Source organism: Penicillium maclennaniae, assembly GCF_028827695.1.
Source record: "Penicillium maclennaniae strain IBT 15551 chromosome Unknown utg000002l:1.0-2354659.0:1.0-2356205.0, whole genome shotgun sequence".
In the NCBI taxonomy this organism is placed as follows: Eukaryota; Fungi; Ascomycota; class Eurotiomycetes; order Eurotiales; family Aspergillaceae; genus Penicillium; species Penicillium maclennaniae.
In genome coordinates, this window is record NW_026623214.1 from 1,136,110 (window position 1) to 1,152,641 (window position 16,532).

General features: G+C 50.5%; 6 protein-coding genes across 6 annotated transcripts; 3 read left to right on the forward strand and 3 right to left on the reverse strand.

Moving 5' to 3' along the window:
- Window positions 1–1,008: 1,008 nt before the first annotated feature.
- On the forward strand, window positions 1,009–2,071 carry N7477_001650 (uncharacterized protein; the record flags this gene model as incomplete). Its single annotated transcript, XM_056963313.1, has 3 exons — window positions 1,009–1,454; window positions 1,561–1,781; window positions 1,884–2,071. 3 exons carry the CDS (start codon window positions 1,009–1,011, stop codon window positions 2,069–2,071), a joined length of 855 nt encoding a protein of 284 aa, XP_056826232.1.
- A 1,410-nt stretch (window positions 2,072–3,481) lies between these two features.
- N7477_001651 (uncharacterized protein) lies at window positions 3,482–4,198 on the forward strand (the record flags this gene model as incomplete). Its single annotated transcript, XM_056963314.1, has 1 exon — window positions 3,482–4,198. The coding sequence occupies one exon, from the start codon at window positions 3,482–3,484 to the stop codon at window positions 4,196–4,198; it is 717 nt and encodes a 238-aa protein (XP_056826233.1).
- Window positions 4,199–4,865: 667 nt separating this feature from the next.
- On the reverse strand, window positions 4,866–5,333 carry N7477_001652 (uncharacterized protein; the record flags this gene model as incomplete). The annotated part of the gene is made up of 2 exons (XM_056963315.1): window positions 4,866–5,182; window positions 5,261–5,333. The coding sequence occupies 2 exons, from the start codon at window positions 5,331–5,333 to the stop codon at window positions 4,866–4,868; spliced, it is 390 nt and encodes a 129-aa protein (XP_056826234.1).
- A 1,510-nt stretch (window positions 5,334–6,843) lies between these two features.
- On the forward strand, window positions 6,844–9,136 carry N7477_001653 (uncharacterized protein; the record flags this gene model as incomplete). The annotated part of the gene is made up of 2 exons (XM_056963316.1): window positions 6,844–8,257; window positions 8,331–9,136. The coding sequence occupies 2 exons, from the start codon at window positions 6,844–6,846 to the stop codon at window positions 9,134–9,136; spliced, it is 2,220 nt and encodes a 739-aa protein (XP_056826235.1).
- Window positions 9,137–9,666: 530 nt separating this feature from the next.
- Window positions 9,667–12,367, reverse strand: nip1 (translation initiation factor eIF3 core subunit c; the record flags this gene model as incomplete). Its single annotated transcript, XM_056963317.1, has 2 exons — window positions 9,667–11,924; window positions 12,034–12,367. 2 exons carry the CDS (start codon window positions 12,365–12,367, stop codon window positions 9,667–9,669), a joined length of 2,592 nt encoding a protein of 863 aa, XP_056826236.1.
- A 1,039-nt stretch (window positions 12,368–13,406) lies between these two features.
- On the reverse strand, window positions 13,407–16,505 carry N7477_001655 (putative protein kinase Yak1; the record flags this gene model as incomplete). The annotated part of the gene is made up of 9 exons (XM_056963318.1): window positions 13,407–14,179; window positions 14,231–14,589; window positions 14,650–14,769; window positions 14,841–15,100; window positions 15,162–15,321; window positions 15,373–15,465; window positions 15,539–15,573; window positions 15,633–15,895; window positions 15,950–16,505. The coding sequence occupies 9 exons, from the start codon at window positions 16,503–16,505 to the stop codon at window positions 13,407–13,409; spliced, it is 2,619 nt and encodes an 872-aa protein (XP_056826237.1).
- Between the last annotated feature and the right edge of the window lie 27 nt (window positions 16,506–16,532).

Consider the following 16,532-nt stretch of genomic DNA (forward strand, 5'->3'; position numbering starts at 1 on the left):
TCATCGAGGTCAGCTGAAGTTCGAGACATAATTTTATATCGATAGTTTTGAAGGGTGTTTATGTCTCCTGTCATTTCAAGAGACCTTTCCTTACAATCCCTTCACCAATTCATGGTGAATTCTTTCACAGAGCTTACACTGGTAAAATATGGATTTGAAGGCAGGCGAAATAGTGAGGGAGTTGTGTGAAGTTTGATGCGTGAAACAAGAAAATGTTCAGTCATATATTCAATCGTATTGCCTTTACCAAACTTTTCCTGCCAAACCGTTCTAAGAGCGGAGAACGAAGAACATTCCCCGCAACCAGAACAGGTAAACATGGACGCAAACTTACGAAATCGAGACATATTTGAGTGATGTGTTCGAAGCATTCTAGTTTGCTTCTCCGGTCCTACCACTACCATATCGTATCTGAATTTATTGAATTTTGACTATTAAGCAGTGTTCGAGCCGACTTAAGTTATGAATCGAGTGTCCACATCTCTACTTCTCTCCTTTCTATACTAAATCACAAGTGACTAGGATCTTGCACGGATAAATATTAATAGGATGGTCTGCGGGAGAGTGAACTCTATGCAGACGAGCTGAGGGGCCTCTTTACCTAAGTTGAAGATCGGAACATGGGTTGGCATGAGATTGCACCCTGGCAGAAGCATTACTTGGTATCGCTACTTCATGGACGCGTTGTTGCGCCAACATTGGTAAGTATGACAATTACTTGGCTGATAATATCCGTAACAGCTCGAGGCCGATAGAATCCTGCACTACAATTTCGACCCTTGCTAGGGAGGGAACTAATGACGGTAGAAAAGTTTGCTACCGATGAGGGAGACCAAGAGCGACTTGCATATGCAAATCTTATCGACGCTAGAAAGCTTGGCCTGAATGGAGACTCTAAAGATAGGCAACTGGCACCTCCGCGCTTATTATTGCTCCAAGAAATTGTGAGGATCTGTATTCAGACTAGCGCTCTTCCACTCGGGAAAGAACCATCAAGTCTTCCCTTGCATGAGGCACACCCTCAAGCCGCGCAAGCCGCGCAAAACCCTTCACAACTCAGAGAAAAAGAAGGTGAACAGCAATATTGCATTGACATACAATATGGAGTCTACTCTGCGACCGTTGCTCGGAGAACGCAGCTCTGGATTCATTCGACGGCGACACTTTTCTCTGCCCGAACACGAGCCCCTCATTGCAAGGTGGAGAAGGTCCGCCCGCGATTTTCTAACTTCGCGATGGGGTCATTACCTTGTCCTTCTGCTGATTACTATCGATGTCTGCTGTGGTTTCTCGGAATTTCTCATCCAGTTACATGTCTGCGAGTTGAAGCAGAATGGCCATCGCGTTGAGCGAGAATGGGGGATCACTGAGCAGGCCCTGGGTGTGACCGGTCTTGTAATATCTTGTCTCTTCATGATGGAGTTGCTTGTAGCTGTTTTGAGCTTTGGATTAGGGTGAGTCTTTTCTGGCAGCTTAGGACCTTGCTTTAACTTGTGGGACGGTCGTCTCGATCTTCCCTGAAACTCTGCATACTGGGAACACTCTGACAGTATGGAATAGCTATTTTTCGAACTGGTTTCACATTTTCGATTCGCTGGTGATTCTTGTCGCCTTTTTCATCGAAATCGCACTTCATGGAATGGAAGAAGAACTTGGTTCACTTGTGATTGTTTTGCGTCTCTGGCGTGTGTTCCAGATCATTGAGGAATTAAGATCTGCCAGCGAAGACACATTGGAAGAATACGAAGATGAGCTAGAGAAACTTCGGCAAGAGAATGCGGGTCTCAGGCAGAGATTGAACTTGAATGCAAGGGAAATGAAGACATAGAGTGAATGGACCACCTCATGGTGATCGACTATAGTATGTCTAATCGATCCTACAGCCGAAGCTGAGGTCATGATGTTCCGTGCCAAGGACCTGTCTACCAGAAGCCCGGAACTGGCGTGTAAATCGTTTCGCAACTCGGGTCTCTACTTATTAGTCGGGTGGCTGTTGTTCATGTATACGTTCATCGCGCTGTGCGTGACTGATCTCGATCGATGTGATCCGATGGTTGTCGGACTTCGGTAAAGAGAAGTTTACCTGATAACTGGTCTTAACCCACAACGAAGCGAGGTATAGACCTTTTGAAAAAAAGGAAAAAAAGAAAAAGGATACGCGTCTACAGTACAGTACAGAACAAAAAAAAAACATACAACAGCAGGGATTCGCTGGTGGTCACCCACCCAACTACTAACCTGCCGGCGTGTGGCTTAAGTACGGCTGAGCGGACGGGAAGCCCTGTTCTCCACACCCTATGGTCGTATGTATTAGGCTGCCCACAGATTAGAATTATATCCGTTATGCTGTTCAGCTATTTCAGATCTCCTAGGTGCTAGAAGAGCGCCGCTTTAGCGTCGCGCAACCCGGGTAGTAAAAGTGATGCTTGAAGCTCCGTTACCTGATTGGGTGGCCTACAATAGGCCATCTTTATGATGGCTCTGAGTGCTTAAGGATGCGAATAGTGGGACTCAAACTGTTTTGCTCCAAGGCTATGGGATCCGGGATCATAATATGATATCCCTAGACATACGAGTGCCTGCCCAGTGAGTTGTGATTTAGGATAAAGCTATGCTTCTGTTGTGACTTGTTCCTCCTACTGCCCGTCCCGATTGTGGAGATGCAGTTCAGGTGCCCATGTGGATTCGATAGCCGATACGCGTGTAAACACTTTCTGTGATGTGAGGCAGCAAGATAATAAACCCTGGTATCTGTTTGGTTTGAGCTGAGCCTATTCTTGTGTATTCTGAAATATGGATGTTACGAAGCAAGAAGAGACGGAGTCTCAAAAGGTATCAATGATTGATTCTCTCTAAAGCTATGTCCTGCGGACGTTGTAAATAAGGATGTGACCATGTGATGTGTCACCTGAGGAACCGCAACAATGACCCTGGCATAATGCTCCAATATCCTAAGTCTTTACAAGATTGGCATATTGAACGAACAGTATACGGTTATTTTGATACTCATTCTACCTGTCATCCCTCCTGATGAATTTCTATATAGCCTCAAACCGTCTAAGGATATCATCTAAGTTCATTTAAGCTAAGGTATTATGCTATACCCATCGATATATTCAGAAAATTGTGGAGTTGAAATACTGTCGTCATTTGTCTGAACGGACTAGTACAGTCATGGTCCAGCCTTTGCCAATTTTGGAGCAAGGAGCCCCACTACAAAATGTACCATACTTCAAGGAGAATCTGGGGCTATATGACAAGGTAATGCAGAGCATTTTTAGGTTAGCGGAGCACGAATCAGTTTGGTAGCGCAGGCTACCAGGGCTCTGGAATCCATATCAGGCGGCGGCCAGCTGGCAGTACATGTTCTTCTGCCATTCAAATACCCAATTCTAGATTTCTTTCTTTCTTCCAAACGAACTTCCATCTTCACCCCAATCCCAACTCCTACCATACAAGAATCGTTGAATGATCCCAAAACATGTCCGAATTATCTTTTGACAGCCAAGAACCGGAGACAGTCCCCTACTGCCACGACTGCCCTCCACAATACGAACTATGCCAGCCAAGCCAAGATGTACTCACCTCTGTCATTGAAAATGAGCATGCTCGCCGGACATTACTCAAACGGATAAATTGTCTGGCGACAGAGTTCCTCGACAACTTCGAAAAGAAGAACCCCACCGACACTGATTACGCTCTGCTTATGGAGCTATTTCTGAATATGAATCGGTCATATACAGAGATAACGCAGATGGGTAGAGAGCTGGCAAATGTTTATAAGGAACGCATCGGTCAAAACACCGAACTCTATACCGCTTTGACAAGACTCACTGTTAGTGAGTTCGAACGGACCTATGCTTCTTTAAGGCGGGATCCAAATCGGCAGATACGACACGAGCTAGCTCAGGACCATAAAGACTGCGGCAACTGCTATGACAGAAGTTGTGGATACATTTCTCAACGCTCTTTGGGAACCAAGCAAATGGAGAAAAATGGAGATAGCACGTGCGACTCTCCGTGCTCTTATGACAACTTCTTCGAGCTCTCGGCAAAGATAGATGAGATCAATGACAAACTTTGCCAAAGCACTCAATCCAAGGATACCGCCAGTGTTTCGAAGACGACTGATGATGCTCCCGCAAAGCCACCCAGGAGCTTTTGGAGGACCATTTTCAAGCACTCAGTTCGGCTTTAATGGCAAAGTGGAATGGAGGTCTCTAGAGTGATCAGATTATTATAAGTCTGCTGAATATTGGTATTTAACTTGCTTTATACCAACTTGAATGATCCATGTGGATATATTTGCTTGGTTATTTCTATTCGCTTGATTTGAAATCCCAGTATCGCCTGCTTTTCTGGAAAGCTTCTCTCGCCCTGCGAGATGGAAGATATTCTATTACGGTCTAAAATCCAGGACTCAATAATTCTTCAAATATTTTATAAATCTATCATGACGGTCAATCAATGAGGATTTAATACAAAATCTAACTTTGGCGGACAAAGACTCTACATTAAAAAGCGAAATGTATGTCCACGGGGAAAATCAAGGTGCCTCGAGGCACCAATAGTATGAATTTAGACATGGTCACCTCCGGAGAGGGCCAGTCGACGGAAAGAATCCCAGAATAACAATACAAACCTCCAGAGAGGGCCAGTCAACGAAAAGAAACCCAGAATGAAAATACAAAAACAAAAGATAAAGACAAGACACCTCCCTCTCACCCTCTCACCCTTTCCACCCTTCTCTTCCCCGTCCCCTGTATGTGTGGTACTTCCGTTTTCATTCAGCTCACCTCACTCGGGTTCTCGGAGTGAAGAAAACGGTCAAAACAACAGAGGAACGCCGTCGACTCACAACCTGCTTATTTTACCGAGGCAAAAGTCACCATGGAACTCGGATCCATAGTGGCCTCCTTGACACCATGGGTGATATTGCGTACGGCGGTGGAGGCGGCGGCGACCTTAGCGGGGTCTCGCCACTTAGAGTTGGGGCTGGCGGCAGGCGAGGCGATCGTGGGCGTGGCGGGGGCTATTGGGGTAGACGGAGGGGAGATGGTGTCGTACCCCGAGGGGACTAGGACGAACTTGACGTCGCCTTCAGTCAGGCTATCGGCGGCGGGCTTGATGACATCGGGGCCGAGAGACTCCAACAAGATGGGGAGGGGGCGGCTGGTGTTGCCTTCAACATGATCCACAATTGTCAGTGTTTACTCCTCGGGCATAGGGGCAGTGATGAGGCCCATGAGCCGTAACTTACCTGCAAACCTTTCCCACAGCCACTCCGTAGTCAGGGCCGTTTGGGGGGGTCGCGACGGCCGCAATCCAGTCATCGGAGCTATGCCACGAGATGTCAGCCAATGTATATGAAGACTCTCCAGAAGACCCTCCAATACACCCTCCAGAAGAGCTTTCCTAGGCCCCCTCAAAGAGTTTCAACGGGGATCATGGTCTTTGACTTACGGCCTGCTGAATGTGTACTATGTACGTCGTAACTACGTCTGTAGCTTCCTATTCCGCGACAAGATCAACGAGACGATGAGGCGTTGGATCCGCAAGACTTCTAGCAGGTGCAACGGAGGGTACCTCGAAAGGCAGGTATCTTCTAACCATTTATATTTATTCATTTTGAGTCATCGACTGGCACGAGGAATTTCCTTCGCGATCGGAAATGGCATAAGAAAAAAGAAAACTATAGGAAACAAGTGCAAGGAAAAGAGAAGAAGGCATACCATTATATCAGATCAAAAACGAACCCTTTAAGCCTTGATTATCAGACATCCTAGGCAAAGGCGAAGGCAAAGGCGAAGGCAAAGGTAAAGGTAAAGTGAGAGAAAGGTAAAGGTAAAGTGAGAGAAAGGTAAGAGCGAAATAAGAGAGAAACGAGGTCGAAGTGAGAGTGAGGTGCTTTAGAAGAAGATATCGCACCGCCCAATGCACCACCACCGAACTACTGACCGCCAGGGATGCGGGCATCACCACGGGCACCTCCCCGGCCACCTCCACGAGCACCTCCGCGAGAACAGGGCTTCCCGTCCGCTCAGCCGTACTTAAGCCACACGCCGGTAGGTCGATAGTTGGGTGGGTGACCACCAGCGAATCCCTGCTGTTGTATGTTTTTTTTCTATCTTTGAATTTTCCCATCTACTTTTTATGCTGTTACCGGCCCATGTGAGCCACTGTGAACGATGCTGATTTGACCTGACGAAAAGTGGTCGGCCCTAATCCTAGAGTCATGTACGGACATTATCATTCCTTTACTTTTTCATGCAATGATAGGTCCGTCGGTCTGATTCCATGCCGCAATTACGTATGATAGGAAGCAAATCATGATATATACGCCCGTGGATGTTCACTACATCGGATGACCTAAGCGAGTGAATGTAATGGCACGGCCCCTTTCCTGGGTTCCATAACCCGCCCTGGTCACCATCGCAAGTACTTGGCCCCATGGAGACCCATGTATAAGACCATCCCAATATTACATACGGTTTCTTGTTATATCGTTCTTGCGGCCCTGACTGTCATGTCACAAGCCAAAGCATTTAGACAATCGAGCATGAGGCTGTTCAAAGAGCCCAGGACCAAGATAAGCCGATAGTAATTTTCCCATCAGACACCGGGCCAATCAAAGGGTCTCTTGAGTGCGCCTCATCATGCAGCTCGCGAAGGACATCCAATGGCCTCTGGCGCTCAGTGCGTTCGGTTGGAAGAGTGCGCTTAGCTTCTGTCCCGGTCGGCAATGCACGCCAAGAGGCAGAAACGGTCATGGTGGCCCCGGCCTCAGGGGCCCTTTCTTTTGGACATTACGCATCTCTCACGAAAGACGACAAGAACTGAAAAATGGAAGAGCGAGGTGCGCTACATCTTCAGGATATTTTGCCAAGCAATAATCGTTTGGAAGAAGGTGAAATATCAGAATATGCTGAGCGCCACTCAACTATCTCAAGAGCAAACTCTACGCCGTCGCATGATGAGGAGCTCCCATCCTATGGCCAAGTGCACTCGACAGGCAATATTATTGCAAGAGGACACAGCACCCTACTTCATCGCTCCGCGTGGGTGACCATTGTCACAATCCTCTATATTGCTATGGCTATTTATGCCTGGGTTATGACGGTGATTCTTTCTTTTCGCCCGATCAACGGCAAGTCATGGGGCTATGAAATCAAGAATGCAATCTACGATGACGACGAGTCAATGGCCAACTTTGCACGGTCTGCGAAAATATATCGCTCCGTGTATATAGTGCAGTCCATCGTGGAGGTCGCTACACTTCCCTTAATTACCGCCGTCTGCGCGAGTGCTGCAGTGGTCTTTACACAGAACCAAAACGACAGGGACTTTCGACTGCGCCAAGTTACTGCTTTGGCCGATCGAAGATGGGACGACCCCTCTTTATACTTGTCATTAGTCCGAGGAAGGTGGAAGCAACATGGCAGCGCATTGCTGTTTGGCGCGATTATTGTTTACATCTTCGGTGCTATCACTTATCCCATACAATCGCTGTTCCTTACCACGGAAATTATCAAGATTCCAACGGAGCCTAGCAACAGAGCAGCAATCAGTGACTTCAACACCAAGGATAGCAAGTACATCAGTACTCTCAACAGTCAAGCTGGCCTTGATGTGCTTCAGGCCCGCAGTGCTCTCAGCCAGGCAGATCGCTCCACCTACTACCCTAATATATGGAGTAACGACAGCGGTGTGCAGTTTCTGACGCTTCATGGATTGTCCTCTGACAATTTCTATTCCCAGCTACCCAGTGGATTCAACACAGGTCTGCTGCGTCAATTCGCACCACGCGTGAATTCTACGGCTACTTATGAAACTATCGCCGCAGAACAATTTCCAGCCAACTGTAGCACTGAGTCGGGCGCCCTTTACCTCGATTATCAATCTTCATATGATTTTGATGACGCTGATACCAGCTACTACGGCCTCATCGCCTGCATGCCAGCAAGCAGTACGAAATCTCGCTGGCAAATGACACGCGACCGGCAAGACTTCACCGAAGTTCTCTACCTGAATTTGACTGGTTCAGACATCGCCGCTTTCAGCTCCGCCGAATATTCATACATCACACAGTATCTCTACAAGATTACCGTCAATACCACATCCGGCTATTTTGAGCTCCCCAATTACATGAACGACAACATCGCGGGCCCTCTCCTCGAAACCGACCCCGAGAACTTTTGCGACGAAAAATGCATGGTCCAATCATCCAAATATTCATGGCAGACGTCGACATACGACCGTCGCTCAACCACATCGAATACCACAACATTAGAAGCCGGCTCGTTGTCCCCCCCTAAGCACAACATATAAAGGCCCCCTCCTCATGACCACCCTTGCAACTTTCGGCCCGGGCTCGTTCATCGATACCTTCCCAGCAGCCTACGCTGCCATCGAGGCTGAAAGCAAAGCTACGGGTGCTATAAACAGAAATTTCTCGGGCGTCTGTATCGCCAACCCACCTCTCTCAAATCTCATTCTCGACACATCAGAAGGCAGGCTTGATGACGAGTGCATCTCCTTCAGCATCTGGACCGAGGATGCGTGGAACCCGGCCGGTTCGCTCATCTCCACATGGCTGCAGTGGTTTACCAATGGCGCGAATAGATTCCCGTCAGTTTTCACGGCGGCAGCATACTTATGCAATGCACAGCTGCTTAATGTTCTCCCAGGGAGCTGGGACGTGTACCAGGATCTAGGGAAGGACATGGAGATACCGTCCATTTCCATGGGGGGAATTGTACTCGTCTCTATCCTGATGGGCTTCTATTTGATTCCGCTGCTGTTCTTGAGTCTGTATGCGGGGTTCTCTGTGCGGTGGACGAGCCGTCTGGATTCATTTGTTATGTTGCGGATTGGAGCTGCGGCGGGTGATAAGGTCTTTCCGATGCTTGTTGGACGAAAGACGGACTATGTTACTCAACTAGATGAGGTGTCGGGGGTTGTGCGAGATGTGTCAGTGGCAGGAGCTGAAGACGAGGTCGTTCCAATAGGTAAGTTGGGATTTGGAGAGGGGAAGAGGCTGAAGAAAGGGCGAAGATACAAGTGTTTTGAGGGGGACGATGAGGCGTTGAATTCGCAAGAGTTCCAGCAGGTGCAACGGAGGGTACAACATGGGTAATGAAATATGGGGTATTGAGTAGGCTTGTTCAATTGTGATTGACTTTTGGAATTGAGGGACGATGCGAAAAATGTAAATAGCGAGTCCATGGGCCAGATCCATCAGCAGCCATGGCCAAGTCAGTACCCTACGCCGGGGAACAGGAATGACTGACTGACCGACGATCTTTCCCGAGATATTATAGCTCATCTGGGAGACGATTCAGAATATTCGGCACTCCTCACTTTCAGTGGTACCTTCAATGTTCTGGATCGATTCTCTTAAAACATCAATGTACGAGGAAGGGGGAATAAGAGAGATTCATAAAAATATCAAAACGAGGCCTACGTTCAGCATAGATACTCGAGTCTACTCGAAAGACAAAGACAGGTGTCTTCTAACCATTTATATTCATTCATTTTGAGTCATCGACTGACACGAGGGATTTCCTTCGCGATCGGAAATGGCATGAGAAAAAACAAAACCATAGGAAAAAAGTGCAAGGAAAAGAGAAGAAGGCATGCCATTATATCAGATCAAAAACGCACCCTTTAAGCCTTAATCGCACCGCCCAATGCACCACCACCGAACTGCTGACCGCCAGGGATGCGGGCACCACCACGGGCACCTCCCCGGCCACCTCCACGAGCACCTCCACGGCCACCACCACGGCCACCGCGGGCACCAGGGCCAGACTCGCGCTGGAATGCGTTGGCCATACCCTGGGTACGCTGCTCCAGAGTCTTCTCGTTGGACTCGAGAAGAGACATGGACTTGTCGGCCAGGGTGACGATCTGGGACTGCAGGCGGGAGAGCTCGACGCCCTTGCGGAAGACAATGGCGTCGTTGACCTGGTCGAGGGCGGCGCCAAGCTCCTCGTGGGAGATCATGCGGCTAATGATAGCGGCAATCTTCTTAACGGGCAGCTCAAACATGTCGGCGAGGGAGGAGATGGAGAGGCTGTCGTAGAAGGGGGCGTAGGTGAAGAGGTAGGTGCGCAGGCCCTCCTCCTGGGTCTGGGCAGAGAGCATCTCCTTGATCTTCTCGGGTTGCGGCATCAGATCCCAGATCTTGATAGATGCCAGCATGTCGGCGGCCTTCTTCCAGTCTCCGGCGGCGAGGAACTTGGCGGACATGATCACTCCATCGCGGGTATTCTCGGGGGGTCCGGTGAACACCTGGCGCTCGTTGTAGTCAAGCATGCGGCGGAAGGTCTTGGAGATCATGCGACGGCGCATCTCGGGGGAAGAAGAGGTTTGGGCCATGAGAGGAACCTCGAGGAACATGCTAGAAGTCAGGTAAATGCACTCAAGCAACTCGAGGTTGATGTGCATGTGGAAGGGCAGCTGGCGCTGGCGCTCCAGACGCTCCTGCTCGGGGGAGACAGTGGAATAACGCTGGAGAATGATGCCCTGAGCAAGCAGCTCCTTTTGGCGGCCACTGCCGCAGATCTCACCGAGGGTAGTCTGGGCCTCGTAAATAAGACCGGCGCGGAAGGCGCACAGACCGATCTGGACAAGAGTGCGGTTGAAGAGGATCTGGGTGCTGACGTCGAAGTTGGAGATGTTCTCGGACAAGTGCGACATGAGCATCAGGTCACGAGAGCGGTAGTATTGGTCGTGCAGGGCAAGGAAGTAGATCTGGCACAGCATGGAACGGGCACGAATGATGCCGTCGCTGTGCTGGAACAGGTAGTTGGTGAGGGTCTGGAGGAGGTGGGCCACGTCTCCAGCATTCTTGCGGGAAGTGATGGTTGAGTCAAGGTGCTCGGGAAGAGCCTTCCATGTGGCGTCCTCGAGAATGGAGACAACCTGGGATGGCTTGAAGTAGACGTGCTCCAACCGACGGATGACAACGCGGTTGACATTGTCCTGACGAGCGTCGTTCTTATCATCGGCGATCAGGCTCTCGGCATAGAGCTGGGTGCGAACAATGTTGTTGTACAGCTGCTGCTCGTCACTCAGGCGCTCGATGTACTCAGCAGTGTGGGGGTCGATCTGCTGCAAGGAGCGAGTAAGCTCGTCATCCAGACGCTCGATGTAGGACACGATGCTGCCAGGAATGTAGAAGGTCTCGCCATCAGCGACAGTGGGGAGCTTCTCATCATCCTCCCATTCATCGGCAGTCTCAGAGATAATGAAGTTGCGGTGCTCCTCCAGAACAGACAAAAGAGTGCCGAATTCGCGGTCAGCGTGCTTCCACTGATCGGGGCTCATATAATTGGCGGAGGCCGAGGTCAGGTCGAAACGAGTAGAGATAAGGGTCAGGTAGACACGGATGCGCTGATACGGGGTGTTGGCCACCTCGAGGAGCTTCTCCATGGTGCGGATCTGATCCAAACGGTCGGTGTTCTTCTTTCCTCGGGACTCAACAATGACGCGGAGGTGCTTGAGGATGCTCTCGGGGGTGTACTGAAGAGTCTTGCCACCACGGCCGACGGTAGCGAAACCGTCATCGTCGCCGGCGGCAGCGGCAGCAGCGAAGTTTTCGATTTTCTCGATCCTGGTGGGCTTGGGGGCGGGGGTGGGAGCGGGTTTCTCAACCTCCTCCTCGCTGGCCATGAAGTCGTCCTTGGCGGCGCGATACTTCTCGATCTGGGCAGCATATTCCTTGTTGTTCTTCTTGATACGCTGCTTGACGGCGTTCAGGCTCTTCTGGCTGCTAGCGTTCATCTTCTTGTTGGAGGACTTCTGCTTGCTGGTGGTCTCGTTGACAAAGTCCTCGAGGTCGGCAACGGCCTTGACGTAAACTTTAGGGGTCGGGCCGGACTGGTTGACCTTGATGATCATTTTGTTAAGGTTGTCGAACTCTAGAAATATCCGTTGTCAGCCTCCAAATCCATATCCCAGATCAACACCGGCCGCTATCCCAACATCGGGTTGATCAGGCCGTCTGAATCGGTACAAAAGAACACTCACCAGTCGAGATGACAGACCAGTCACCGATCTTCTGAGCGTTCTCGATCAACTTGATCGTGTTTTCCAGACCCTCCAATCGCTTGTCCTTGGCACTCTTGACAACTGTGACCTTCTCCTCATCCTCGCTCTCCTCGCTGTCGGAAGCATCCCTCAAGAACTTGTTGATACCGGTCTTGCCGTCGTCAGACTCATCGGAGTCGGAACCAGAGTCGGAAGAATCATCGCTAGAACCCTCGGCTTCGCTGCCTTCCTCCTCGGAGTGGTCGTAAACATCCTCCTCCTCGCCGGAGGAGCTGGACTCGCTGTCGCTGCCGTAGAAGAAACGCGACGCCATGCTGGATATGGTGATGCACGAAGGCCTTTGTCAAAAAGTGAATGGAGTTGAATGGCGGGTTGAGCCACACACGAAATTTAAGCGAGGGGCTGACTAAACCCGATCGGGACTAGCGCCAACCGGAGTGACTCTCCGCGACTTTTTTTTGGTCTACTTGATCTATACTTCGTTGATCATCGATTGTCGCGAGGAGGATTTACAAACAATGCTCTTGAATTGTCGTACACGCTCGTTATGCCACGGCCCAACTGTTTTGAGCGAAAGAGCCACACATTAATCTAAGAACCCAAACACGAACCGAGAAGAAAAAGAAGAAATCCCCGAAGCAAATCAAACATCGACGCGCACGAAGGGGATCGACTACTCAGACATAGATAAGCAACTTTGGTGATATCGTTCTTTCATACTCCAGGCTATGCCAAAAAAATGACCACAAAGAACGAGAGCAAAAAAATACAGTAACAATCATTGCAGCCGCTACTTCCGAAAGAGTTATTGCGTTAAACCATTCGCAAGGCAGAGGGGTAAACAGGAAGCAGGAAGTACAGGAACGGGAAGAAAGTGGCCAGGTCACATTTCAGAGAGATCCGACCACACTCAATATAATCCTCACCTCTTCGCAAGCGACTGAGGCGTGTTTCGACACAAAGTAAGGCCGAGTAGCGATTTCTGCCCTCTCCACGGAGAAGCCACGTGACAAAATTCATGCTGGCTTTGGCGCGAGGCAAGTTGCTTGCGAGGCAACAATGATCATAAATGACTCACAGTCGAAGTGACTCATGCTAAGCAAATATCACTTAGCAAGGATCATCGGCAGGAACTGGGTGGGTCAGGAAAGAAGGTGCTGGGGGCATATCGAGCAAGTCTCTAGGCATCAACTAGAGAGCAGAGGGGGGTCTAGCGCCGATAAAAGGGAGAAGGCGCACGCTCCAGGCGTATGATGCTCGTGTGCGAGAGATAGGATCCTAGTACAGAACTAAAGACGGAGCAACCGCAATAGGCACTTGGCAGAGCGAACCCCAGATACCCTGGTCGTACTTTAGTGCCACTGATTCTGATTCATGTACCCTTCGCTCAGGACCCCGTCCTCGAGTGTGCGGATAAAGTCTCGGTTGCGCTGGTTTCCATTTCCTGTTGCGTTTCCGCTTCCGCCAGCTCGACTACCACGGCGACGTTGTTGGCCAGACGCATCGACGTAACCGTCAGCAGGGGGCGGGTAGTAAGCAGGACTAGGCTGCAGGCGAATGGGCGCGCTAGGGTCAAGGTGGCTAGCCACTCGCTGGATTGTCGGCGGAATGCCTCCTCCGTCATGCATCGTAGAGGCACGCTGACGGCCCGCCCGTGTTGTTGCTTGAGCGTAGAGGCTCTGCGATGGGGCATACTGAGGTTGAGGAGGAATCTGGCCTGGTACCATATTCATTTGGTGGCCATACCCGGGCGGTTGTGTGGGGTACGGAGGCGGCGGTGGTGGTGCGCCTTGCTGGTACATGCCGTTATACATTGGTGGGGCCTGAGCATGGGCCGGAGCATGGTACTGGTTCATCTGCATGTTGTACGTTGACTGCGCATGAGCCGCCTGCGCCGCGCGCTGCTTACTAGCAGCCTCAGCCTGCTGCTGCTGCTGAACGCCAGGTGCGACCGTCTTATTGATGGTCGAATACTTCAAATTCATTGGGGGCACAAATGGGCCAGTGAACTTTTGCTGAGTGATGAAAGGATGAAGCTTCGCCTGCTGGGGAGACCATCGCTCAAGAGGGTTGATGGACAGTAGGCCACGCACAAAGTCAATAAATGCGACTCGATTGTTGAGTTCTGTCGAAATATATCAGAATTTGCCATCAGATTGCATAAGAAAAGACCAACCTCGTTCCATCTCAGCCTGCTTCATGTTCTTTCTCGGCATGGGGTAGCTCCGAATGATCTCTTCTAGGGTCGAGGCAGAAAAGTACTTCTTGCTTGGCTGTTCCTTTGTGTTATGCTCTCGCGAGTATTGTTCCAAGCTCTTGAGACGGTAGGTCTTCCGCCCATACTCATCTGATGTCTTTTCAAAGAACTCGCCTGATTGCTTGCCCATCTCAAGCATCCATGTTGGAGGTAGTCCCAGCATCTCAACAATCCGACAGACCTGGTTATATTCAGAGGAGCCGGGGAAGAGAGGGAGGCCAAGGAAGAGCTCGACGACGATGCAGCCAAGAGACCACATGTCAATTGCGGATGAGTACCTATGGGCTGGTCAGACCATGACTGAGATGAAAACGAGGGACTGGATATGCTCAACGTACGGCAAACCAAGTAGCACTTCTGGTGATCGGTAAAAGCGCGATTGAATATATGTGTAGACGGTCTGCCGCTCATCGCATGCAGAACCGAAATCAATGACTTTGATGATAGGGCTCTCGAGACTATTGTCCTCGTGTTAGCGGCGTGTTCAAAGGGGTCCGGGGTTTAAACGTAGACAAGACAGCTAACTGACTTCTTCAAAAGAATGTTTTCCGGTTTCAGATCACAGTGGATAAGGTGCGCTTTGTTGAGAAGGCTGAGAGCGTTCAACAATTGCTGCGCGAAGACACGGACGAGGGTAGTACTCAATCCGCGGAATTGATTCTGTTTGATCAGCTCGTACAGGTTGACACTGAGAAGCTCAAAGGCAAGACACAGATGCTGCCGGTGGATAAATGTATCCTTCAAACGCAGAAGGTGATGGTCATCGTTCTTATCGTACTTGCTGTTGAGCTGTAGGGCGGCAAAGTAAGCAATAGGTTCCTTATAAGATGCAGATGAGATAGAATCTTACAAGATCCAGTACCGAAACCTCCATCATACTCTGGTTGAAGTATGCGGTCTTGTTCTTGATGACCTTGACAGCCACAACCTCTTGTGTTTTCAGGTTCTGGCATTTCACCACTTGACCGAATGTACCTTGGCCCAGGACATCGAGAATGAGGTAACGGTTCCTGTAGACTGATTAGACAAGACAAGACTCGATCGATGGGAGAGCGCCCTACTTATGACCAGCTTCCTCGCTACCCAGAATATCATTGACGTATAAAATGTAATCGCTGTCTTCGTTGTCATAACCATCGTTCTTCACGCCCTTGCTAGGCTTTGTTAATACGCGTCGGGGGGTTCCTGGACGACTCGTAATTGAAATTCGGGTTGCAGATGCGGTACGTCGAAGGAAGGTGCGTAGTCAAGGCTTGGAGGGGCTGTGGAGCACAGCCATTAGTCTGTGAGCTGAGAAAGAAAGGTTTCAGGGATCACTTACGCTAATAAAACCACCCTCTGGGTTCGCACGTCGGTACGCAGGTTGAGTGTGGACCCGCGGTTGCAGCTCCTGAACCGACTTGATCTTCTGAAATTTGGGAACCGGACCACGTCCAGGGATCTGTAATGGCAGGGAGCCGGATCTTGGGGATCGTGTGCCGGGGCCGAATGATGAACTTATGTGGGAGGATGCGGACGGGGGATAATACTGGTCGGGGCTGAGGTCGCCCGCCTGAAGCGGGGGTGGTCTAGAGGCTCGATTCGCTAAGACAGCCGTTAGCAACAGGTAGGGTGAGCTGAACACGAAAGGCGACTTACATGGCGGCGATTGATATCCCTGGGGAGGCGATGCATAGTCGGCCGACCTGGCCGGCGACCGTCGCGCTTGGCCTGGCGCCGAGGGCGGGAAGCCGTAGCTTTGCTGGGACTTCCCGGGGCTCGTAGGGAATGACATCGGCGGCGACAAGACATTCATGGGCGAATATCTGCGGGCGGCCGACGACTCTTCAGTCTGCGAGAGGAATTGAGACGAGGCGCGATTGTGATGATTCGGCCTCGAGGGGTACTTGGCACGGTTGTATGGGTCCGCGTCCTCCATAGTGGCATCCGCATCGGTGACATAATCCCGGTTACGTGGCGTGGCGGTCGGAGACGAGGCCATGGAGACAGGCTTGGAGTTGGGACCGGCAGAGGAAGGCTTGGAGTTGGTGCCGGGAGTTTGAAAGGTCTCATATTGGAACCCGACCGGGGGCTGTGACTGCGGTGGCTGACCGTACTTCGAGCCTAGTTGCTGAGGATGCGACGCCAACCCAGTATCGTACTGCGCAGAGTCACCCATCAGGGGATCCTGGTAGGGCTGCCACCCAGAGTCCATCGTGAGAGAAAATATTCGCGATCAAGA